General features: G+C 34.7%; 1 protein-coding gene across 1 annotated transcript in view; it reads left to right on the forward strand.

The window, feature by feature from the left end:
* The window catches only part of LOC150107323 (uncharacterized), a 361,006-nt gene that overhangs the window by 66,866 nt on the left and 266,212 nt on the right, over window positions 1-27,928 (forward strand). The window contains exon 5 of the mRNA XM_090391793.1: window positions 25,413-25,518. Coding sequence (XP_090247919.1) covers window positions 25,413-25,518 — 106 coding nt within the window. The remainder of the gene's footprint in view (window positions 1-25,412; window positions 25,519-27,928) is intronic.

Raw genomic sequence — 27,928 nt, forward strand, 5'->3', positions numbered from 1 at the left:
GAGGCGCCTAGTGAGTTCAGTTAATTCAGGCACCCCACTACAGAAGTTCATAAAAGAATTCAATATTAAGGATGCAGTGTACTGTGTTGCCAATGCGTGGAAGTCTATGAAAACATCAACACTGAAAAATGGATGGCATAAATTGTGGCCAAGTTTAATGTTTACTTCTCATTCTAATGAAGACACTGAAAATAAAATTGCAGGGTTTAGGGTTCCCAAAGAAAAGCAGCTTATACAGGAACTTCTTGCTTATGTTAAAGATGTAACTAATCCTGATGCCAAGGAGCTTTCATCAAGGATAAATGAAGATGTTTTAACGGAATGGATGAATGTCTATGATAATGTGCCTACAGTTCATCATTACACTGATTCTGAAATTGTAGATATAGTTAAAAGTCTGGAGAGAAATGCCTCTACAGGTAGTGATGAAGATGAAAGTGGTGACGAAAATGAGGACGATGTGAGAGAAAGAATCTCTATTGACAGGTTAATTACGTTGACAACTGAACTGCTGGTTGGACTAGAGCAACGAAGTTTTGTAAGTGAACAAGAAATCATGAATGTTTACTTGCTCCAAGATAAACTTATTAGAGAAAGACCCAAATATATGAAGCAGCAGACTCTGCACAATATATTCAAGAAAATAGCTAGGAAGCAGGAAGAAGCAGCAGTGGTGTCCACACTTGATAATCCACTGCCATTAACTTCAAGTCAACCAGATGTGCTGTCACCACCATCAACCTTTTATTAATTAAAATTCTGAGGAATTATTTTATTCAGTTGAACTAAAATTCTGTAGAACCGTTATATTTAGTTGGTGAACATTAAAATTTCATGAACTTTTCATTTAGTTTTTAATTTTCTTTCTTTAAAGGACTGTACAGGTAGTTATTTTCTGTTTAAAATATACAGCATATATAACCATCCAAAATCCAGCACCCTTCAGGTCCGGAGGTTGCCGGATTTTTGAATACCTACCTGTAGTATACTTGGATTTTGCAAAGGCTTTTGACAGATTACCACATGATAATGTGATAGTCAAAATAGAGCAGATGTGGTTGAATATTAGACTAGTGATTTAGATAGGAGATTGGCTGTCTGATGAGTATCAACAAATTGTGTATGGAGGAGCAATATCCCAGAAGAGGATATTGCCTCATTCCACCTACTCAATATCTATATCAAGTCTGGTCATTAAGAATATTATGCACAGAGATATGATGAACATTACATTTTGAAGCTATAATTCTAGCTAAGTATAATTGTCATTACACAGCCATTGTTAAAGCAAGTTTTTGTTAAACCAGTTTTCAACCATTGATTTCATTCCAACTTTGATACACTAAAATCTGTTGTTCTTTAATTGTTATTTAACAAGCTCTTCTGAAAAAATGTACAAAAAAGTTTACAAAACTAATAGGGAAGTGTTATAATTATGCGGTCTTCATACTGAAACTCTCAAGAATTTTTTACTTTTAAATAAAATAATTTCTCAACTGTCTAGTCAGATGAAGTCATCGACTTGCTAGTCACTTAGTCAATTGAGAATTGTATAATTGAGAGATTCTTTTGTTGTTGTCACTTGATATGGCATATGGGATATTGCTCCTTCATACACAACTTGTTGATACTCATCTCGCAGCCAATCTCCTATCCAAATCACTAGTCTAATATTCAACCCCATCCGCTCTATTTTGACTATCACCTTATCATGTGGTAATCTGTCAAAAGCCTTTGCAAAATCCAAGTATACTACAGGTAAGTATTCAAAAATCTGGCAACCTCCAGACCTGAAGGGTGCCGGATTTCTGATGGTTATATATGCTATATATTTTAAACAGAAAATGACTACCTGTACAGTCCTTTAAAGGGAAGAGCATAGAACTGATAAAGTTGTATCTTAGAATGATGTGGTCTTCATACTGGAACTCTTAAGAATTTTTAACTTGTCAAATACAGTAATTTCTCAACTGTCAAGTCAGATGAGATAATCGACTTGCTGGTTGTTATAGTTATTTGAGGATTGTATAATTGAGAGATTCTTTTATGGTCACTTTATATGGTGTATATTTTATCTTTAGGATCTTTCTGACTCATCACTTCTGGGCAAATGATGGTGTGGAAGTTGCATGTAAATATCTTCCAGTGCTGAATTATTTTCCAATTATTATACCAAGAAAGATAGTCGGTGTTGTTCAAAAGGGAACAAGAAATGGATTTTCTTTCTGAAGTACTCCTAAGTAATGGCTATAACTTGAAGACTATCATAACATTTTACAAAAGTTATCAAATGTCTTGGCACATATGCAAGGAAACATAGACTGTGATGCAGTTTTTTTGAACTCATAAAAACTATCATGGATAAAATTGCTAATGTGTTAAAGCAAGTTACTTTCATGCTGGCAACAAAGTTCTCATTGATACTGATGTCACCAAATCAACTTCATTGACCACTTAAGAGACCAGATGCATATAAAATTGTCTGCTCACATGCCGTATTCAGTTACATCAAGTAGATAGGATGCTGGTAAGAGATTTGTGTGAAAGTATTAAGGATGTAAAGAAAAAGCACGCTCACAAATTTAGCATAGTTTTTCATGCTACTACATTCCTGAAAAACATCAGGTACTTTGGCAAATCACAAGAATGCTATATATTGAATTTAACATCTGGTTCCTCAAATTCAAAGAAGCCACTGAAATGACACTTCATTTCTCATCTGAGAACTAAGTTATGAAAGACATAACACAGCTCAATAATGAACCATGTGTTTGGAATCAGCATGATATGCCCTGTCAATTTAATGACAGTTCTATTAGAAATCAGTATTTTAATAGGCTGTAAGTGTTTTCAAATTGTATTTTTTTCATTATGATTTATTGTTGAAAGTAATACCATGAATAATAGGGAATACATTTTTGCCAACTAAGTGTTAAATTGCAGTTCATATTTGTTTAGTATCCAGATAGCCACCTAAAAACAGGGTGCACCATGAGAAGCTGAAGATTTTACTTGGGGTTAGACACCCAGAGAACTGACTGGTCTTCTAACCCAGTCCAAGCTAGATAATTGGGGATGACAGGCTTCCCTATCCCTAGTTATCAAGCTTTGATTCTTAATCATCCCTTCTACTGTACTGCAGCAAAATGATTTTGTTCTGCATAATATTTATTATGCAGAACATTTATCATTATTATGGCATAAGTTCGATTCTGTCATGACTGGAGGAATCTTTATATGAGTTTTTCAATTCAAAGTCCTTCAGAACACACGCCATTTACAGACAAAAAATACTAGTGGTGGTGGGCAGCAGATGGCATTGGTGTAGATGATGATGGTGTAATGGTTTAGTGTAGTTGGTGGATGAAGTGGTGGAGACGGAGAGTTATAGAGTAGGCGCCCTCCCTCGATGAGTCTTTGGACTCCTTGGAGGTATCACAAAATAATAATAATAATATTTGACACTACAAATGGGCTGATTGAAACCAAAATTTAACCTACTCAGCTTATTTTAATAGATTCTAAATTTACAAATTTAATTAACTATCAACAAAATTATGACTATTCGTGCGATTTCACACACAAAAAAAAAAGAGTTTAAACAGTACCTCCAACCCAGGTCGGAGTTATTGTTTAAATAAATTTGAGATGCTTTTCTTCCTGTAAATTGTCTGAATGAAACAAAGAATTGGAATGGCATGGCAAAGATTTTTTTTTCTTTTTTATAAAAATTCTATGTAAAATTCTGATAAAATCTTTCTGGCAAAAGTTCTGTACTAACTTGCATATGAATGGATGAATTAATCAAATCTAAATAACAAAAAAAATAAAGGGAGAGAAAATGGAGGAGTGAGCATAGTTAAGCATATGGTTAAGATATGTTAATTTTATTTTTAGCAGTATTGATGAGAACGCAGGCTAATAAGAAAATAACTACTATTTATTAACTTATTTGCTGATATTTCGCTAGTATTATATCCAGCATCTTCAGAGCACAAAAACAGTCACAGTACGTGAAATAACAACAATCTGATATAACAATGGGACTAGTTTAAACAATTGCAACTGACAACACAAACACTAAAGTTCTAATTAGGCACCATCTATATTGAAAAAAAAAAAAAAAACAGAGAGAAAGCAGGTATTAATTCAATCTTAAAATGACTGTCTCCCAAATTTTAGGTAAATTTATACAGCCATACTTGTCAAGGTTTGAAGTATGTTTCAAGGCTTCTGTTGATTCCAAGAACAATCTTTCTGAATTATAACGACTTCTGTGTAGCACTTTTGTTTTTTTCCAATTGATCCTGTGTGCAGGGTATCTAAAGCATGGTCTACTATACCCGACTTGCCATAACAACAGTGCCGGATGTATTTTGTATGTCCACAGTTCTTCCTGTCTGTCCATAGTAAGCTCGGTCACATAAACTGGGCACTTAAGGAAATCCTGTTCCACATAAAGAAATCATTGCTTTAAAAAAGCTACATGGTAATAACCACATTGTTACAACTAAAGCAGACAAAGGGAATACAACGGTGGCGATGAATTCAACATAATATGAAAGCAAAATGTACACACTTCTACAAGATCATTCAACATACCAAACTATAGCTTGGGATCCCACTAACTTGCAAAAGAACAATGTGTGAAATTATTTTAAAAAAAGTCACTTCTGCCTAAAGAAACAGTTAACAAACTCAAGCTCTTCCATGTTAAAATACCCAGAATATGTGGAGCACCTAAAATTCACAAACAAGGTACATCCCTAAGCCCTATTGTGGATAGTATAAACAGTCCCACATACAAACTTGCTAAACATTTAGCTGAACTACTTGCCACTCTCACAATCAATTTCCCTCCTTTGTTCGTGACTATTATTCGTGACTCCTTGGAGGTGTCACGAATAATAATAATAATCACAGTTTATTTCCATGTTGTCCAATTTCTGATTTTTTTTTTACTGTCATTTTAATGATGAAGTGTATATATTGCATTTTCAGAGAGACAATTTTTTTTTCCTCCTTATTTTGTACTTACCCAAGATTGAATCCACAAATCTTGATTTTTTTTTTTTTTTTTTTTTTTTTTTTTTTTTTTTGTTGTTGTTGTTTCATTTGTACCATGTAGTGGAGTATGTATGCTCAAAATCATCTAATTAAAGCATCCTTCTATGAAAAAGTTGCTTTAGTTTGCAAAAGATTATTTATTTTTTTTTATCTTTAATCTTTCAGTTAAAAATTAGAAATTTTATTAGAGGATATCTCAAGCTGATTGACTGACTGAGCTATGGAAGTTCAGTATAAACATATCAAACAATTTTACCAATCATCTCATATCAGAAGAAATCATTCATAAATATGGTAAAGAAATACCTCTTGTGATTTATATTTTATATTTATATTTACACATTACTTATATTAAAGTAAAAGTAATGTGTAAGTATCTGTCAACAGTAAGTATCAAATTTGTAGTCTAGTATAGCATAAAATAAACATTTTGAAAAGAAATTTTTGGTGTATGCAGTATATACACACACTGTTTACCAATAATTGTCTGGACACTTTAGCAATTTACAATTGATATCAGCAATCTAATCTTAATATCAGGTATGTCCACTTTTGGCTTTGATCATCTCTTGCACTCTTTGAGGAAGGCTTTCTACCAATGTGAGGCAGACATTAGGTGGAATTTGTCTCTGTGCCTCCATCAAAGCAGGACTGAATTCAGCAAGAGATTGAGGAAGTGGCGCTCTAGAACTCAAAATTGGCACTCCAGTTTGTCCCACAGGTGTTCGATGGGATTGAGGTCAGGACTCTGCAGGCCAGGGCAATCGTTTAACACCCATCTCTTCATACTATTCCATAACAGCTGCAGCTTTGTGACATGGGGCATTGTTGTCTTGATAGTAACAGGTCTGTGCCATAAAAACTCTACAGTGTAGGAAGCACCTGATTATCTAGAATATCAAGGTACTGAGCTACCTTCATGGAACCATGGACAATGACCAGTGGTCCCACTCCAAACCAGCTGAATGCATCCCACACCATTACTTCTCCACCACCAAACTTTGTTGTGGGTACAACACACTGTGGTAACAAGCATTCACCAGGCTGCCTCCACACCCTGCCATCAGACTGGAAACAGATGAACCTTGATTCATTGCTCCAGCATACTCTTTTCCATTGGTCAATGTCCAGTTCATACTCTCTTTGCACCAGGTCAGATGGGCTGCCTTGTTCGTTGTTGTGATGTTCAGCTTGTGTCCTGCTGCTGCTGCCCTTCCGTAGAAACTCAATAAATGGAATTCTTTTCGTACAATATTAGTGCTCACCATGGTGTTATGGCCTGTGCTGATTGTAGCCGGTGTTTGCATGCCATCCATTTTAACACCCTCCCATCTCTGTCAGTCATTTTCAGCAGCTGCTCTGAGTGTTTTCCTGCACTAGTGATGCCAGAACATCTCCATTTGTTGATCACATCGCTAACCGTTGATTTTGGATGCTCCAGTTGAGCAGCAGAGGCACATATGGACATGCCACCAATGTGACAACCTGTGATGACACCTTTCTCAAAGTCACTGAGTTCATGTCATGTTGTCATACCACCTGTGTTCAACTGCTATTATGAAATACTGCTTCTTACTATCTGTACACCAGTTTTTATGTTATTAAGAAACCTGGAATGTTCCATAACTTCAAATAGCAGGGTTGTCTGGACAATTATTTGTAGATTGTGTGTGTGTGTGTGTGTGTGTGTGTGTGTGTGTGTGTGTGTGTGTGTGTGTGTGTGTGTGTGTGTGTGTGTGTGTGTGTGTGTGTGTGTGTGTACTGTATATGCTGGCATATACAGGTACATAAAGCATCAAATGTCTAATCAGAGGAACTCTAATTTAATCTATAATTTAATTTAACTTAATTATTTTTGTTAACATTATGGTCCCTGTCTGGTGTTAAAATTAGATATGGTAATAATTTAATCAAGGACAAGGTTTTAGCGTTTGGCTAAGAAGAATACATGCATATGCTACCACACAAATATACAAATAAGCATTAAATTAAAATTGAATGTCTAAGTTCGACAACCATTCAACAGCATCAATAGAATCAGTTATAAAGTCAGTTACTGGTCCCATGAAGACTCTGTGAGGACAGTCAAATGTGATATGTTGTATAGTTTGGTTATTATCACCACAGTCACAAGATGAGTTTGGTCTTATTCCCCAAGTAAATAAGGAAGCTCCGCACTTACCATGGTTGGGTCAAACCCTATTTAGGGAGGTCCATATTTTTTGAGGTAGGTCGAACCCTGATGGAGGGTTGTTTGGATTAAAGACAGTCTGCCAGATTACTGGAGCTTTCGCAGTCCATTCTGTCTGCCATGCTACTGTTGCATCATAGCCCTCAGTGACAAGTTGTTGTGCCATTATAATAGGTGGGTGTTTTCACTTAAGCCTCTGTGGTGTGAAACTGTCAATATCAGAATGTACAGGAAGCAGTGGGTTCTGGCAAATTTTGTTATATTTGTGAGGTTGTCTTGGCGTCATAGTTGTGGCAGTTGTATGTGGCTCGGAACTGGTAGCCAATATGATGGAGTAGTCTTTATTGTTCCAGAAATGATACACGTTGTCTGATTCAACACAGTATCAATTAATTTAACATGTGCACTATTCAGCCAGCCAGCTGAGCAGTATTCAGCAGTTGAGTAGACGAGGCCCAGAGCAGATGTCCTTAATGTGGGAGCACATGCCCCCCCCAGGTTGTTCTGGCAAGTTTATGCAGCATGTTATTTCTAGTTTTGAGTTTGACAGCAATATTGGAAAGCTGTCTATTAAAGGAGAGGGTTCTGTTCAGGGTTATGCCCAGATACCAGATACTTTGGATTAAAATTGTACAGTAGTATGTTCCTATTTAGTGGAACTCTTAAGATGTCTTGTGCCATGTTATTGTTCAAATGGAAACAGCATGTTTCAGTCTTGGTAGTGCTTGGAATAAGACATCACTTCTCAAAGAAGTGGTTTAACTCCTCTAGGTCACTAGTTAATATGTGCTCTATAGTACAGAACTTCTGGTTTTGGAATGTGATGCATAGATCATCAACATATGCAAATTTTCTAGACGTTGTCCTTGGAAAGTCAGAAATATACAAATTGAAAAGAAGAGGGGGGGGGCAGAACTGATCCTTGTTGGAGTCCATTGTTAAGTGTTCTTGGCTTGCTCATATCATCATCTAGAACTACCTGTATTGTTCTGTTAGATAGAATAGTGTTGATCAGATGGATCATTTTTTTACATTTCAGTATTTTAAGGAGCTTGTAGATCGTGGTGTTCCTTCATATGGTGTCATATGCAGCCGTCAAGTCTATAAACTGCACCAGTTTTAAGGCATTTTTCGAAACCAGATTCTATATGAGTCGTTAGGGCCAAAATTTGATCTTTACAGTTGCACCTGGGCCTGAAATTGCTTGTTCATGAGGGAGTGTCAATAATAATAGTACTAATTGTATTGTAAATAAGTCTTGCTAGTAACTTAAGACAGACACTGAGCAGTGCTATAGGTCTTTAGCTTTCAGGTTTATCAGCAGGCTTTCCAGGTTTTCAGGATGGCTATTATCTTTGATTTTTTAAATTCTGCTGGTAATCTGCCACACTGTAGAATATTAGAAAAGAATTTTGTCAGCCATTCCACTGTATTTGGTTCAGAGTTTTTTAACAACTCAGGGTGAATATTAACAAATCCAGGTACTTTACCAGTTTTCATTCCCTGGAGTGCAGCTAGAAGTTCTTTGGTGAATGGATTTGATAGATTGGTCGCTTAAGAACAACCTTCTTTAAGTCTAGTCAATTCCTTCCTAATTATTTTAGTGTGGGTTTTTTCTGATTTAGCTCTGGACAGGTTCACTATCCAATTGGCAATACAGTTGGCACTAACAGCAGCTTTTGCATTGGGGTGATGGGAATTACCACCCAACTTTTTAAGGAGGCTCCATGCCTTCCTGCTTGAATGTTTAAAGTTCGGCCTTTCGATGGTATCAATCCATTTGTTCTTTCTAGCTTCATTTAAACTGTCAATAAGATCATCTGAAACATCCACATGTCTGCTATTCAGAAAGTCGTTATAAAGTGCTTCGTGGGTTTTGCTCCAGCCAGGTATATATTGTTTTCTAGCACCTCTAGTGAATATGTTTTTTTGGCTGTAGAAATTACTATTTTCACAAATCTTTGGTAGTTATAAGGTTGTGTTGGAATCCAGTGCACATTTTATCTGGATCTTATGAAAAGTTGTTCCAGTTTGCCTTGGCAAAATTCCAACATGGCATTGGTGTAGTTTCAGTAATTGGGATTTGAGGACCCACCTCAATAAAGACAGGACGGTGTTGACTGTGTGGGAATCTTCCTAAAACACAACAGCTGGTTGGCACTGGGAGGTGCCTTTGATCGGTTGTTACAAAACATAAGTCAGGATTGGTGCCACTATTCCATCTAGCCGAGTTAAAAGTGCAGTTATCCTTGGGATTGAAAATGTTGTTTGCTTCTGCCCACTCTGATACACCATTTGCATCTGTTTCTCTATAACCCCATTGGGTATGATAACTGTTAAAGTCTCCAATATAAACAGCAGAATGCATTGAGCTGGTAAAACATCATCAGGCCAGCTTGTAGATGGTGGCTTGTAGACATGAATTATTTTTAGGTTGTTAACTTCTATAATAACAGTAGATGTGCTTGAAACATCGCTAGCAGAAATGAAATGGACCTTGGTAAGTGAGTTTCGTGCATAGGTGGCTACCCCATGCATCTGATGGTACGTTGCTCCTATAAGATTGAAACTTGGAATGGAGCCTCTTTCTCGTAGTTGTGACAAACTGCTTGCAAGGGTTTCTTGTATGATGCAGTGTCAATTCTGTTGTCATGAAAAAGTCTAGTAAGACATTCACTCTTAGCCCTGCTGATACTTTCTGTATTCAGCTGGCAGACTCTGAGCAATTGTCCAAGGGACCGAGTCTTAGGACACTTCTGGTTGACAGGATGAGTCCTAGTTTCCTGTCAACCAGAAGTGTCCTAAGACTCATTGTAACCTGATAAACTGTTTATCAGGTTACATTAGTGTAGAATGTACACTAATCCAGGAGATCCTAAGATAGTCTGGATGGCCAAGTCGTTCTAGCTCTTTAGCATTATCAGGATGTGCCACATGGAGGCGAGCTAGAGTTGCATCCCGAGGATGAGGAGAGAGTGGGATATGAACAGGAATTACATAAATTACTATAGAATTACTATTAAAACTGATGGGATCATATCCATTGGAAAAAATAAATTGCATTTATATTTATACAGTTAAATTGTATAAATCACATGCATTTGGCAGTATGTAACAGGCAGTATGTAGCAGTATGTAACATACTGCTACATACTTGAAACATACTACTACATACTGAAATCAAATCTAAGACCCTTGACCCTCATGTTAACATGAGGGTCAAGGGTCTTAGATTTGATTTATTTCATCAGAGGATATTATTGTAAAAAATGTGTCAAATCTTCCTCCAGTTGGTGAAAGTGACTATGAAATGATTATGACTCAGGAGATGGCTTGCAACTATATCATGGAATGAGGAATTGGATAGGAACACCAGTGCTACTTGGGCCTTGCTCAGGAAGGTTGGTTGATTGGTAGAGCCTCTGCTACTAATGGCTCATGAAAAAAGTTAAGCAAGTTTGAGTGTGGTTAGTAGTTGGAAAGAGATCTATCGTTCGATGCTGTTGGCACACTCTCCCTCGATGAGCCTTTGGAGGTGTCTAATAATAATAATAACTATCTGAAAGAGGCAATGTCTGAATGTATTCCAAAGGTCAGGAGATTAAATAAAGTAGGTGTGAAATGTTGACTAAAGAGGTAAAGCATGCAGTCTATAAGAAAAATGAATTGTAGAGGCAGGACAAGAAGTGGGGCAATAATCAGTTGCAAGAGGAATACAAAGAGCAAGCAGGAAAGATGACTCACTTGGTAAGGTTATCACAAGTGCAGTATGAGCAACAGCAGATTTTCTAGGGAGTTTTTTGTGATATATGGCCAGTAGAAGAAACAATGATTATGGAAGGATAATATTGGTTAGTGACAGTGGTGGAATGATAACCACCAAGGAGGATACAGTGGATGGAGATGTTAAATGTGCAGTTCATAAGGTAGTATTTCATCCTTGTGATGAAACTTGATAGCAGTGGAAAGGAAGAAGGAGCCAATGATGATGAGTGAGCAGGAGGTATATGAGGAATTGAGTAAACTTGATGTCAGTTAGGCTATATGACTTCAAGGTATATTACCACTTGCTTGAGAGAATATTCCAGATGTTCTAGGGAGCACCATCTTTAACGTGATTCTCACTTGCTTGAGAGAATATTCCAGATGTTCTAGGGAGCACCATCTTTAACGTGATTCTTAGACTTGGCCAAGTTCCAAAGGAATGGAAAGAGGACACAATTGTTCCACTTCATAAAGAGGGTGATAAGACTAAGCCTTTGAATAATATGCAAGTCTGCTTTTGTGGAGTTGTAGTCAAGGTGTTAGGCTAGTGAGGACCAGGATTCAGAATTCCATTGATACCAGCAGCATCTCTCTAATGGACAGCATGAGTTTGCTAAAGGAAAATTGTGTTTTAGTAATCCACTTACTTAATATAACAAAGTGACAAATGCATTGGAATGCATACACAGTAGTATATTTAGATTTTGAAATAGTCTTTGACAGAGTGCCACATGACAAACCAGTAATTAAATTGGAACAGGTGGAGTTGGATAGTAGATCAATGTGTGATTGGCTGTCTGATAAGTACAGAAAAACCTCGCTTAACAAATTCGATATGCATGATAATCAGTTAGCCCGATTGAGTGAAATGATACTATTTCCCACTTTAAGCGAGTGATTAATCAGTTAATGTGATTTTTTTACGTTACACGAAATTTTCTGTCATCAATACACTTTGGATATACTTTGTGAATGGGTAAATGACAAAATGCAAGGTTTAAAATTTGGGAAGAAATTATGGAATGTGGAGTATTAGATTGGTGGAGATATCTTACAGGAAATGGAGGAGATCTGGGATTGATGGTGGATAAAGACCCCTAAAATTTTGGGGACATCTTACTGAAACTGTGAATGCAGCACAATGGATTATGGCAATGATGCATAAGACACCGATGTGGAAGTAAAGATGTTCTGATTTGATGTATAAGGCTTTGATAAGATACATATGAGTTATTGTTCAGAGATTTGGTCATCTGGTTTTCAAAAGGATGAAGAAATGTTGGAAAAGGTTCAGAAATGATTGACTAAGGGGGGGTTTCTTGTCACTGGAATGTTTAATATGAGGATAGATTGAGGACATCAACAAAGCTGGTATAGTAGGAAGTCAACTGAATAAATTTATATGGAATAAGAGAGAAATTAGTCAAAACACTAAATTAGCTGTATACAAGATGGTGTTCAAACCAATTTTAACTTATGGATCTGAAAGCTGGGTCAGAAGTAAAACACTTGACCAAAGACTAGAGACTGCAGAATGTGAATGTGCAGTGAATATGAGAGTCCTGAGAAAGATTAGGGGCCTGAAGAGATGGCATCAATGGCAATATCATATTAAAAATGAGGATATTAGGAAAGAACTTGACATTGTCAGCATCCAAGAATGTGTTAGCAGAGCTAATCTTAGGTAGTATGGTCACTTAAAGAGAAATTTCACATTCTACTTTTACTAGTGAATAGAAGGAAGGGGGGAAAGGAACATGATCGAGGTATATAAGTTGGTATTACCAGATTTATTTAGATGAGATGTTTCATATAACGAATGTAGATAGTGGGAGGGGGGGGGGAGCAAGAGGCCATCCCTGGAAGCTATATAAGGAGATTTTGCATACTATTTTAAATTAGGTATGCAGGTTGTCGTGTTTGTACAAATCAAAGCCAGAAACTCAGCATTTGAGAGACAAGAAATTACTTTAGTCATACATCTCTGAACCCTTTCCAACATTCATTAAATTTACATCCATATAAATTTGAGTTTCTGCCTTTAATTTGTACAGAGATTGTCAGTTGGGGTTTGAGAGTAAGATTTTTGCCTGGAGAGGAGTAAGTGATTGGAATGCATTACCTGAAAGTGTGGTGAGTGCAGAGACAGTGAATGAATTTAAGTCATAGCGTGATGAGGTGTGGGAGAGAGAGTGTGGGACCTCTCACTCTCTCATTTTATTACATAGCTAAATAAAATTGGTTAAAACAGGACAAAATTTTATAAGCGCTTCAACCTGCAGTGTACCTGTTTTTTACAAATCCTAGTGATATGAAATTACGTTGCCCATATAATTACGTTACTGTATAAAAACAAAATTTGTATCTTTTAATATTTTATTCCGCTTTCACATTAATGCTGGTGATATGTAAAAACTCAACAGGTAATTTGTTTACTTCAACCCATCTCAGGATTTCTTAAAAAAATTGCATCTTGATGAATGGATTTAGTGCAGAAATTATAATGAACAAACAAATGAAAAAATTGCAGTGTTCTTTATTTTCAAAAGGCGATCCAGGCTGACAAGGTGAAAATAACAGAATGGAACCAATTTTTCTTTGTAGTCACCTATCAAGAGTACCTCTTGTAAAAATTTTCTTTTTTTTATTTGGTCTCCTGCAGAACTTTTTTTGGCAGAGGCTTCGAAGTCATCCCATTTTTTTTCAAACTGAAAAAAAATGGGATGACTTCGAATTGGCATTTATTTTTCATAGAAGAAAGATTTCAATTAAGATGATTTTAGATATACATATTCCACTACATATATACATAAAACACACAAAAAAATCAGACTTGTGGATTCAACCTATGCCTAAGCAGTTAGGCCTAGGTTGAACCTAAGTAGCATGGTTGACCTGTTCTTTGATGGTCAGATGCATCTTCTGTATTGTTATAACAGTTAATAGTCTGCTACGCTGCTATCCTGCCGATCCTGAGTGTTTGTAGCATGTTGAAAATAACAGGTGGCTGCATTCCAACCTGTGAAGTGCTATTACAGCTACATGGTCCTTGTAATCTCCACACTACATCTTAATCCATACAGCTAGACAACTCTCTCTCTCTACTGATAAACACGCGAATGTTTGCTGTGCACATCACCACTAATGGAAGTGGGCTTGTGCAATTCTGCGAGCAGTGTGAGTTTGTGTGGAAGTTGTAACAGTATTTGTGGCAAGACTAGGTATTTTACATTCTCATATCAGGCAGTACAGATGAGGGTTATGCAAAGTCAGTGATTGAGCCACTGAACAACCAGAATAGAGCTGATTTAAATTGACAAGTAGTAAAGACAGTCAAAATTGTTTATATTCTTCATATAACTGTATAGGTTTTCTTTTGTGTGTTTATTTTAATAATCCTTGTTCATGATCCATCCAATAAAGATGCTTTGATATAATGAAAATCACATAAAATGTGACTAATGAAATTAAATGAAAATAAAGATATTAAAATGACTTGCTTTTAGTGTAATGAAATTCGGGTATCCTTTTTTTATTCTTTTTATACAGTACAAGCATAATAAGATATATTAATATGTATAGACAGACACTTTGAAAGCCAAATGCTACTGACAGCCATTAGGTGGCAGATAATTTTGCATTATTATTATTATTATGTGACACCTCCAAGGAGTCCAAAGACTTGAGGGAGGGCACCTACTCTACAACTCTCCACCACCACCACCACCACTACTCAATCCACCAACTACAGCAAGCCACATCATCTATGCCAACGCTATCTACTGCTTACCACCACCACTAATATTTTCACAGACAATCACAAACATCCATGCCCATATCGGGATTCAAACCTGCAGCCTGGCTGGAGAGCAGATACGCTAACCACTTGGCCAACCAAGTTTGCCTCTTTCTTCCCTCAGAACAGGCCAACTGTCTAGAATACAACACAGTCAGGCCCGGCTGATGGCATGTGCGAAGTGTGCAATATACACAGGCACTGCAGAAGAAAAGGCGAAAAGATGTCAAAAAATATGAGATAAGAGTTTAAACAAACAACGAATGGTACAGAATGGTACATATAATTATGAATGTATATCGTCTTCCATTCGGGTCCCTTCAGATCTTCCCAGAAACGAACAAATAAATTCTGAAACTGTGTCCTGTCCTGGACCCAATTATATCACTGTAATTTTTGATTAAAATTTACAAAAATATACCTAAAGTAGTTCTTCTTTATTTTTTGATCTATCATAAATCAACTTATGATTAATTGTTGAGTTCCATGTAAAAAAAAATTGTATAAGCAGGACTAATCTGTAGGTAACATTATACTGTAAAGCAGTTTCATTTATTTTTCATTTCCTGTTCGTTTTATTCACACTTTATTCAAAAAAAAACTTTTTTGGGAAGGTGGCGAACATTAATCGCACACACAAGAAAAATACTATGTGCCGGCGCTGCACACAGTTACTAGACATATACTAGTAATGGTTGTTGCTTTGGAGGTATTAAAAAAAAAACTATGTAGTTGCTCATTATCTGTCATTAGATCAGGATCACCAAGTTTGCTCTATTCCTAAGTTACATACAATTTCAGGTGGCTTTTTTGTTCTTAAAATTTTTAATTATACATAAGAGCATTCTGTTTTTCAGCCTCCAGTTTAATTCTGTAGATTAACCTTGTTTATCTGATTGTAACTCCAGTTTGTAGTTCCACTTACAATAAAGCTCTTTCTTATAATTTTCTTAAGAATTAATTAATAGTGTACTGCTATTTGCTTGTAGCTAAGATTTAAAAGAAAAAGAATCTGATAATTTAATTGAAAAGTTCGATTGCAGTTCTTGGAAACACTTAATGAGGAAGGCTCTTCCAGAGAACACAGGCAGATGAATGAGGAGGAAGAGAAGATTCCATATGTTTCTGCAGCTGGAATGCAAAAGAATGTTGGGCAACTGCTGTTAGGACTTCAGCAAGCATAACAGAAAAGTAAGAAATGATGGAGGCCAATTCAAGAAAACAAAATGTCTGCAGAGATTAGAGATTCATCACTGGAATGTGGTGGTCACACACTGGATAAGTGTGTGACCACCATTCTGCTAATTAGAGGCCTGAAGTGGCTTGAAATAGTTCCACATTTACTCTTCAGAGGAGGATGATTCCTAGATTATGCGATCCTTATCCTATATTACTAAATATGCTATAGGATTTCCAACCTTTTGTGGGTGATGACATTTTGTGTGCTTTATATCAAAAAACATGCTCTTGGTTTTGAATGATAGAATTGGTTAGCATGTTAAGATGATGTATGATTGACTATATGCTAGCATTAACATAAAGTAGCAAAATGTTTATTAAGAAAGCTTGGAAAGTCTGTTTTTTGAGAAGGATGATGTTCTGAGTTTTGCTGTGTGTGAAGATAGGTTTGCAGTATTCAGAAGTTGTTAGTATGCCAGATGGAGAGCTGGATAGGAGAACATCCAGAAAATCATCTGTCATTTTCTTTTTCCATGGTGAAAGTTTGATTCTCTCTTGTCAAAGCAAAAACTGGCATTCAGTGCTATACTACCAGAAGAAAGAACATTACAGGTTTGATTTTAGTTGCAAACTAGAAGAACTTTTTAGGTCTTTTTTTTTTTTTTTAAGCTGGTTCCTGAATTTCCTGGACTTTTTTCCCCTGTAAATTTGCATTTTTAACCCTGCAACTCAAAATTGACCATAGAAGTCAAGCTATTTTAGACCACAATATCAGTATGGTTTACTATCGTGATGTTATGGTAATTATATAACCATATTCTTGTCCTGATGATTTTAAAATCCTGGTTGTCATGAACTCAGTTATCACAGCAGCTGATAGTAAAGAGTTCAGAAATTAGTTGGAGCTAAAAGAGTTCTATGTATTCCTTTTGGAATAAAAAAGGCATTAGAGGATTTTTTTTTAAAGATAACCTAATCATATTCATTACTTTACTTTCTTTTAGAAGAAAGCACTGATTTCTTAGTTAACAGTAACCAAATCATCATACTGACCAAACAGGGAATTGCAGTACTGACTGAAATGTAAATGAAAGCATTTTGATTCATAAGCAAAGAGATCACGATTATATAAGTATACTCTGAGTGATATTTTGATACCAGTAATGGATTACAAGATAGATAAGAATACTACATTATAAACCATATCGTAAAAATTAAATGGCTATAAGAATATTAATAGAAACATAATTAAATGAGTATTATTAATGAAATTTTGACTGTTAATACTTTGCACTGAAATCTTTATTCTTAGTTGAATTTGATCTAGAGTTCTAGTAAATCATGAGTGATAATCGTTAATATGTGATTAAAAAAAATAGTATATTAATAAAGACAGAAGAAATTTTTTTTTAATAAAGTATATAACCAAATATTTCTATTCAAAAAACAGATCATTTCTGTGAACTGACAGTTTGAAAAAAATTAAAAGTGGCTTGCAAAAGAGATTAACTGTGTACTAGATACTGTGTTCTGGTATAGTAGATATAAGATTGATACATATATACAGTGCTTATTTTGTAAAACAATAGGTGCCATTACTCTTTGTTTGGTATACCAGGTAAATGTGTTAAAAAGTACACATTTACCTAGTATCCATATGCCAAAACATCACTATTAATATAAAGGTGCCAGTACATTGTACCATTGTGTGTGTTGTCACCCCCACCACCAAAATGCATATATATGATAAAATAAATAAAAATATTCTTATCTACAATCAATAAGGAAATGAAATACAGTCATTCCGTTCAAGTTAGATAGGCATAATAGCACTTTCTCTGAAAAAATCACTCAAATTTCAAATGGCATTGATGTAAAAGGTGGATCATCAATCAGATGATTTTGTAGTCCATGTCAATCCTGTGCTACACTAGACCAAACTGTTCAATTTTTTATAGAGGATGTACCATTAATGTTCTTACAGTCTTTTCTCAACTAGACATCCTGTTTGTCCTAAGTATGAGAGTAGACAGTCACAAGGAGCCCAGTGAACACTAGGAAGATAAAAAGGTGTTTATCAGTAGAAGGTAATATGGAGGAAAGAAATATGACAGGAAAGAAAACAGGCATCAGCTTATATTTTTAGGACTCTTGAAATTGTTTCAGAGATTTCAACATTGTATGAGAAAGGGACTCTATATGCATTTGCTGCATAATTCTTTGGATAGTGTCAAGTTCTAGTTGAAAATCATAAGGGTTGGCATAGACAATATGTCTCTCTATTAAGAAGAATTTTGACGATGTCTGTTTTTTGAGAAGGATGATATTCTGAGTTTTGCTGTGTGTGAAGATAGGTTTGCAATATTTAGAAGCTGTTAGTATGCCAGATGGAGAGCTGGATAGGAGGACATCCAGAAAATCTTCTGTCATTTTCTTTTTCCATGGTGAAAGTTTGATTCTCTCTTGTCAAAGCAAAAATTGGCATTCAACAGCCCTGCCATGAACAAAGGGATAGTCACCATTTCTGAACACTTAGTTAATCCCACATAAAAGCAGTTCTCTACAAAAGGACATTATTTTGCTATAGTTCCTAAGGATATTTCTTTTCAAGATTTCCTTCATACCATTGAGCTTATTTTCCCTCTCAAGTGATGAAGCCAATAAATCCCTTGTAGTTGCTTTCTCACTACTCAAAGCTTAAACTTTATCCTTCAGACTTTTTGCCATTTGAATTTAAAACCTTAAAATCTCTGAGATAGTCAGATAGCTGTTCTGTCGTGTAAGAGCTGTAGTAGTTATGGATGCTATTAATTATAAGAGGCATACAACCTTCTCTTACACATGTAGAGCTACTTGTGAAGAGATTGAACACAACCCTCCAAAGAGGCCAAAAAAAACTAAATTCTTTACTTGACCAAGTTGTTAGCGGGAGAGGGATACTATCAAGAAATCAAATGCATTTTGGTAGATCCCTCATTTCTATTGGTCTGCAAAATGCTTTGCAAATTTTTTTTTTCTGTCACTTCTCTTGGGTGCTTTTACTGGCTATTCCCTTCTTCTATATTAAAATAAATAAATCAGATTTCTTGGCAAAAATAAACTTATCCTCACAACCTACAGATTTCATAGTCATTTTTAACATTGTTTTTATTTACTGGGTTTATTTATTTACTGTTCTGGCTGAAACCTTACATGATTGTCTCAGATGTTTCTTCCAGACATGTAATTTGTTCAGTTTCATCATCCTTCAGGCTACTTTATATGGGGAAACAGTTACAAGCAGATCAATGGAACTGCATGGGAATGCTCTTTTCTCTCCCTTTCTTTAGCAAATTACTACCTAGACCATTTAGAAGACTCTATTTGCTTCCATACAACCTTGCCTATCATTTTAGGTATGCTGTGTGCTTGACATCATCACTATATGTTCATATCCTAAAGATGCTCTACCTTTATTCCTACCACACACACACACAAACCTCCTATACTCTTGTATCAAATTCATCATTAAGAAAAGTAGCTTTTCTGGACATCCTCTTCTTTACTTCTTCCTCTGACATGCTGACAACTTCTATATATCATTAACCTACCTTCACAGGTGAAGGTAGGTTAATGATAATGAATTAATGTTAATGAATGTAATAAAACTCTGCTCACCATCCTTCTCAAAAAAACAAACAAAAAAAAAACAGGCACCACAATTTTTCTTAATGGAGTACTTGTCTGCTTCAGCTAGAACTTGGCACTATCAAAAGAATGATGCAACAAATGGTTTCATCACAGATCCTGCATATCATAGATCCATACCAGTCTGTTCCTAAGAACTCCAATCCTCTGTGAGAGTACCTGTCCCATATATTTACAAGAATCTAGAACCTCTGAACCAATTTCAGGTATCATTAAAAAATATATATGTAGTTTGTGTTTGGTACAAGGTGACAAAAATATTATATTAATTTTTGTTACCCTGTACCAAAAATAGTCTCCTCTTTAAGGAGACTGCAACTGGAAGATGATCTTTAAGTTGCAGATCAAAATATTTGGTTATATACTTTTTATCAAATGTTATTGTGTTTGTATGCTGTTTTTTCTGTCAAGTGCCCTCTGAAAACTCATTTAAGATATAGCTTAATTCAAAAATTAAATGCAGAAATGTGATCCTTGTAAACTAAAAGTATGCAAAACCATAATTTAAGAAATAAAACTGAGGACTGAAAATCTGAAAGGGGTGAATACAAACAACTAAAACTAGCGTTTTTCAACATGGCATTCTTTGTCAAGCCTTTGATGACTATTGTTAGTAAGTTAATTTAAACATCTTGTGTGGAACTATTATAATAAGTGGGGAAATGGAAAATTTGTCTTCTCTCATAAATCTTGCATTTTTTTCAGACATATTTACAGAGTGAACAGTTTGAATGATGGAGTATTGTGTTGTATATTTCATTGTTATGAGCTGAAATATAAAAGGATTCAATTATTTTTAGTTTTGGGATTATCAGAAAATTCCTGACTATATGGAATATCAGGGGAATTTAATTTAGGTACATAATTCTCTTGTTGGACATAATATTACTTACTCTTGAGACACCGATTGTGGAAATGTGCACTTTTCTTTTTTCCTATATTTAAGAGTACTGAGTGAGTGATGGAGTGTTCAATGTCTGTTTCATCATTTTTTTAAGAACTAAAAACAGTAGAATGAAAAATTTGAAACAAGTTAACGAATGCACAAGACACAATATCCATCATAAGCAAAGTAGCCTTTTTTAAAATTTATCATTATTTCTTTGCACATACCTGCAACTCATGTACAGGGTACCATGATAATCCAACCCAATTAAGCTTTTATTATAATACTTATACCAGTAGTTTTGTACCTTGTTATTCAAGTTATTTGTCAGGTATTCAATATTATCAGTTCCTATATTATGTAGGAATTAACAGCATGTAATAATGTGCCTGATTAAATGCATCACTTGGTTTTTTCCTTATTGTCTGTGTTAGTGCCTAATATGTTTGCGTTTAAACTCGGTACACTTCTTATGGACTTTCTGGCATATTTTTCTGCACTGGCATTAGCTATCATTTTTTACATGCTTAGATGCTGTTATGAAGTCATTATATTCACTTTATATTAATAAAATCTATTACAGTATTATCAGTTTAATTAACACACTGATTCCCAAAAATATTACAAGCAATGTTACAATCACTGCAGCACAGTATTAATTTACTACTAATAATAATATCACAGGTATGACTTAGTTTATGGTGCTTCAATTTACACTCACTTCACTTTTGCACCTCTCATAGACAAATCAGACTTAACTGAAAAGTCATCTAACACCTTTAATGGCCACTCCTACTCTTCGGTGTTTTATTTTTTTCCTCCTAGTTGCTGTCAGTTTTCTAAGTATTCATGTGTTTGTGGTCCATCTTGCACTCTTCTTTTTATTAATATTTTCAAATATCTACCACCATTCCCCCAAGACTTGGGTCATCAAGTACATCTGGGCAGGTGACTAAAAATTAATGTAAATCATTGACAATTGATTTTGCGAATGGAGAAAGGTGAAACTTGGTCAGATGTGTGTTACCTTGAATTTAGCACCATAAGCTGTAACAACTATAATGAAAAATGCTGAGACCAGAAAGAAATATTCCTAATCAGTGGTCAATATTGGTGTGGGACCCTCTTACAACATCTATTCCTGGAATAAAATAGTAAAAAAAAATTTTAAATCTGCTTGTCCTTTGGATTGGCAACATGACGCGCCGTCATCTTCCTCTAATAGAATCACTTATCAGGTATAAAGCAAAATCTTTGTTTGATGAGTTAAGCATTGAAGAGGATGGTTCTAATGATTTTACTGTGGTTTTTTAGATTCAAGAACAGAACAAAAATCCATAATGTTAAAATGTCAGCTAGTGCCGACATTTTAACATTATGGATTTAATAGCTAGTGCTGGTATTACAGCTGCAAATGAATTTCCATTTCATTTTCAAAAAACTTGTCAATAAACAAAAGCTTACCCGAATTAGTTTTTAACATAGACAAACAAATGGCCTTTGTTGGAAAAAGCTGCCCAACTATACCTTCATTGCATGTGAAGTAAGTTCTGCCCCTGGGTTCAAGGCAGCCAAGAAGAAATTGTTTATACCCTTTGACTTGGTTGTTGTGTGGCAGTGCTTCAGGAATTTTAGATTAAAACTTATGTTAGATTATCATTCAGAAACACCATGTGCTATGAAGGGAAACATGAAAAAACAACTTCCTGTCTTCTGGCATTCCAACAAAAAGGCCTGCATTACTCAGCCAATTTTTAGTGACTGGTACACATCATATTTTTGCCCAGCAGTAAAGGAGTTTGTGCGAAAAATAGATTTCCTCACAAGGTTTTGCTGCTGCTGAACACTGCCCCTGGTTACCCTCCAGATTTGAGTGATTTGAATACCAGTGGCCTAAAGGCATGGATATCTGCAGAGGGGAAAAAATGGGCCACTTGTGAAAAAATACTCAAATAATTAAATAAAAATGTATTGATGTAATTATTTGTGTCCAAGCTCCCCCCCCCAGGAAAATTTTCTGCTACTGCCCATGTCTAGAGGTCAACATTGTCTATCTTCCACCAAACTCAACCTCACTTTTACAACTCATGGATCAAGGAGCAATATCCACCTTCAAGGCTTATTAGTTAGGGATAATACTCAAAGAAATTTCTCAGGCTATTCAAATGTCTGATAATGTCACATTGAGACTACTGGAAGTCATATGACATCATGAAAGGAATTTCCAGCATTTCAACGACATGGAGTGAAGTGCCAAAATCATGTGTGAATGGCATCTGGTATAAGCTTTGGACTGACTGCATTTGAGATTTGCAAGGTCACAACACTACCCTTGCATCAGTAACAGAGAATGTGACAAAGTAGCAAAGGAAGTAGGACTAGAGGATGTAGAAGTTAGTGACATAAATGAACTCCTTGAAAGTTATGGTGAAGAGCTTTCAGTGAAAGAGTTAGTTGAACAACTGTACAAAGAAGACACAGAGGAAAGTGAAGCTGACTTGCAATGCTGGTTAGGACACTAACAGTAAAATCATTGCAAGAGGCTATTACTCTTAAACGACTCCAACTGGGAGCAGAGCTCAACTGTTAAGAATAGAATTGAGAAGTTCTGCAGCCATGCTATAACTTATTATTAGAAAAAAAGAGAACCAAACAGACATCTATTCTATCATTTTTAAAGCAGTAAATTTTCTTTCTTTTTCCTAAACATTATCTTAAACGTATTTTAATTTTTAATATGTGATATTTAATATTTAATTTTTAATATCTTAAACGTAAATCAATTTTTAATATGTAACTTTCATAAAATAAAACATTTTTCAAGTATTTTCTGTTGATTACTGAAAATCTTGGAATGGAACCTAATGTTCCATTAAACATATGTTCCCATTATATTTTTGCTTCAATTTATGCTTCATTTTACGGCGAAATTCTCAGGAACCTAACTATGGTGTAAACCAATTCATACCTGTACTACTAATTATTAAAATTTACTAATAATAGTAATTTGCAATTAAATGGACAAGGTATAGGCCTCTCAATAAAAATTCACATGAACAGTCATATGATCACAGCAATCTAAGCCCATATGGATATATCAATTAATTTATGCTGTATGTCCAGGTTATTTCAATTAATGGCATTTCATCTCCATGTACTAACAAATGAGTCAACGGACAAAACACGAGCTAAGTTTAATGTCATTTTGGCACAGATACTAATAATGAAGAGGTTAAACACTGAGCAGATCATACAGCCATTGTATGAAGGATGAGCCATCACCTTACGCACTCTTGCTCAAGTTTTTTACCATATCTTTCTCAAATGTTTCTAAGCACATAACTTTGAATTGGGTGTTCAAATAAAATGAAAATGACTAAATATTGGATGACATAAGTTCAAATCTGCATAAATCAAACGTTCATAAACAGAGGACTTACTCTGTATGCACATACTGTATATATATATATATATATAGTATATTCCTTCTCCAGCCATTAATTGTCTAAATTATAATACTGGACATGTTGTTGGTGAAATGTAATGTAGTTTGTGTCTTTTTGCCTACTTGTGTATGTGTGTCTGTACATCAGGTGATGACTTTAATGAAGGTGTAATTAGAAGATTATTGGTGAGGAACAAATTGAGAGGGCTTAGGCTTATCTAGTATTCTCATCAGCATGTGAAAAATTTATACGGAATCTTTGGTGGTACCACAGATTACTACAGTTTGTTTTGTTTGCCATTTGGAATAAATAATCAACATCAAAATTACAGAGGAGGTTGACTTTTCCAGTAAAAGAATGTTTAAATGATTAAATTTGAGCTTCTCCAATCTAAGCCCATATGTTTATATCAATTAATTTATGTTATTTCAATCTATGTTATTTCAATTTTAATGGACATTTCATATCCATGTAATTATTCATATGTGAACACCTCAAAATTGGTAGGGGACTCAAGACAGTAATGACAGTATCAGGAAACCAGTAGAGAAAAACAAATGAATTTGGTTGAAGAAGGTGAAGAGATTGTTAGTCAAAAAGGAATACAAACAGGTGGGGGAGAGGGAATGCTCTAACTTTAACACTGCTTGACCTTGGATATTAGAAAAAATAAAATGATGAACAAGCTAGCAAACATCCTTTTGCTTGTTTTCCAATATTTTAACTTCATTAATAGTTTTCTGTGAATTAAGAACACAGAGATTGGGGGGGGGGGATGGCATAGCATTTGAGTTACAATTTAAAACTTTTAATCCGTTGGTCTTTAATTCTCTTAAATCTTTTTGTAAGCTGATTCCTCACTTGTTCTTATTTCTGAAAGGTTCATGCCTTTTGTTGTCTGTTGTGTAAGTTATAATTTCTTTCCAAATTAGAAATTAATTTTTGATAAACTTGTGCTCTTTCTTTCTCACTCATTCATACCGTCCACACACATTGCTATAAGATATTTTAGCAATCACCTTTCTTTCAGAAATGTACAAGCCTGTCATCTCTTGACATTCTAAATTGCATGTTTAGTTTGTTATATTATGCATCTGTGACATGTTTTAAGTCAGTTTATTTTTCAGTAATCTAAAATAAAATTGTCTGATGTAGATTTTTTGAAAATGTAAAATTAAAAGTAGTAAAGTTTAATGTTTTTGAATTAATCGTTTAATTGATGAGTAGTTATATTTTCATGTACAGTTATTTTTATCCTGAAATTTGTGCTAATTTTTTTTTAAAGTTGATTGATTTTAAATAGTAATTCAAGGTAAAAGTTTATATAGATTTATGCTCTCAACAGTATTGTTAAATTTTCAAAAGATTCTTAAATTATATATTTGCATATTTAAGATCAGCATGGTATGTGGAGAGAATAGCATCAAGGATAGGAGTACATGCACCTAACATGACAGCCACTCAGGCAGCTATGTCAAGAACACGTTGGAGTGCCAATCTGGTATGATCACAATTCTTCTCCTTCCTTCCTCCTCTCGCATATTCAGTAATAGTTATTACTTTATTTTATTTCTTAATATTTATGATAATTTACTCTGGTTTCATAAAGTTTTTATTAACATAGCTTTACTATCTTGCTCAGAACTTTCTTTTTTATCTGAATGTTTATCAAATGCTTCTTTGGCAAAACAGTTAAGATGTTTTTTTTTTTTTTTTTTTTTTTTTTTTTTTTTTTTTTAGAAAGACTTGCATTAAAATTTATTAGCAACAGACATAATGCATAGTGATAACAGTCTCAAGATAGAAAAAAATGGCAGGAAATAATTATCAAGATGAACACATAGAAAGAACTGTGATTAACTAATATTTTTCAGATATCTACAAATTAAAGATACCAAGAAATTATATACTTGGTTTAATCCTTTATCCAAGTGTAAGCAAAACAAAGTTGCACCTGAAGTATTTTCAGGACTGAGGCAACTCATAGTAAAGGTGGTATGAGACTTCACATCACTTGCCTTAGTATCCTATAATGCAAAGCACATCTCCTTGCAGACATGTATAATGCTATGCATTATGGGAAGGATCACTACCCAGACGTTCCAACCTTTATTGAGGTCTCTTCAGTGGGAGCCAGATCCAGAAGTGACAAGGTTAAAGTAATGCAGAAGTCATATTTTCCTATACCAGTTGCCAAAAGGTGTCACAACTTATTATTAAATTACTCTGAATTAGAGAAAGGCTGTTGGAAGTTTTTTTACTTGGTTATACTATAAATTAAAGATATCAGGTGCAAACTTTGTTTTGCTTACACTTGGATAAAGGATTAAACCAAGTATATAATTTCTTGGTATCTTTAATTTATAGTATAACCAAGTGAAAAAACTTCAGATATCTACCTTTTCTAATCACAGAAGAAACATATTTGTCAGTCAACTGTCATGTAGAAAACTTTAGTGGTTAAAAGTATAGTGTTTTAACCAACCCCACTATTAAGCTATTCAAGCAAATCTCCTTTTCTTGAATAGCTTTATAGTGGGTTGCTGCCTTTCTATTTCATTATATACTCTAAAATTCTTCAGAAAATCTAGACTGAATGAAATTAATAGAAACTGACCTCCTTAATGGTATCTTCCTTGATGCAGTAAGGAAGCTTGTGCGCATCAGTGACCTCAAGAGCTATGCCAGCAGTAGCTAAGCTACTGGCAGGGCCTCCTTAGCTGGACAGGTCGAGAGGTAGGGGCCAGACTAAGAGAGATACCCTGATCTTCCAGGTTGGGGATTTTGCATAAGGCTGGTTACCTTACCAAGTAAAAATTGTAGAAATTTTTACTTAGTAAGGTAACCAGCAACAACTCAGACACTTGAATTGGAAAATTTATCAGACCGAAACAATGGAAAACGACTAAGTAAGAATAAAGGTAACTGATTAGGAATCTCGGACATTTTAAAAGTAGCCATGTGGAATGTGCGAAGCATAACAACAAAGGAATTAGAATTAGTAAAACAACTAAAAGTGAAAATATTAATATAGCTATGATAACAGAAACAAAAAAGAAATTAAAGGGAACAAAAGATATAGTTGGTTTTACTATGCTATATAGTGGAATGAACCAACATATCAGAGCTTTTAGTGGTGTGGCCATTTTAATCGATAACACTGGCCAACAAAAAAAAATTTTTTTTCCTGCTGATTATGATCTGACACTTGCCTTTTACTAATTTGGGTGCACTGATTTCAAATATCAAACCCATTTTTCTCTATCATGTCAGTTTTTTCCTCTATGGCATTTTCTTTTTGCAAATTTGTAAGTTTTTGATAGTTTTTAAGGAGGCAGTACTATTTAGAAGATCAAAAAAATCGATTTTTTAATATTATTTTCTGAAAGTATGTACTTTTAAAAATCTGTTCCTAACAAATTAGTAAAAAACAAGTGTTCCTAACACTTGTTTTTTACTAATTTGGGTGCGCTGATTTCAAATATCAAACCCATTTTTCTCTATCACGTCAGGTTTTTCCTCCATGGCATTTTCGTTTTGCTAATTTGTAAGTTTTTGATAGTTTTAAGGAGGCAGTACTATTTAGAGGATCAGAAAAATCGATTTTTTAATATTATTTTCTGAAAGTATGTACTTTTAAAAATCTGTTCCTAACAAATTAGTAAAAAACAAGTGTTCCTAACACTTGTTTTTTACTAATTTGGGTGTGCTGATTTCAAATATCAAACCCATTTTTCTTTATCACGTCAGGTTTTTCCTCCATGGCATTTTCTTTTTGCTAATTTGTAAGTTTTTGATAGTTTTAAGGAGGCAGTACTATTTAGAGGATCAAAAAAATCGATTTTTTAATATTATTTTCTGAAAGTATGTACTTTCAAAAATCTGTTCCTAACTTTTTATCAAGAAATTCG

The sequence above is a fragment of the Typopeltis vanoorti genome, chromosome 4 (genome assembly GCF_054136105.1).
Source record: "Typopeltis vanoorti isolate ZY-2024b chromosome 4, IOZ_Tvanoo_1.0, whole genome shotgun sequence".
NCBI lineage: Eukaryota > Metazoa > Arthropoda > Arachnida > Uropygi > Thelyphonidae > Typopeltis > Typopeltis vanoorti.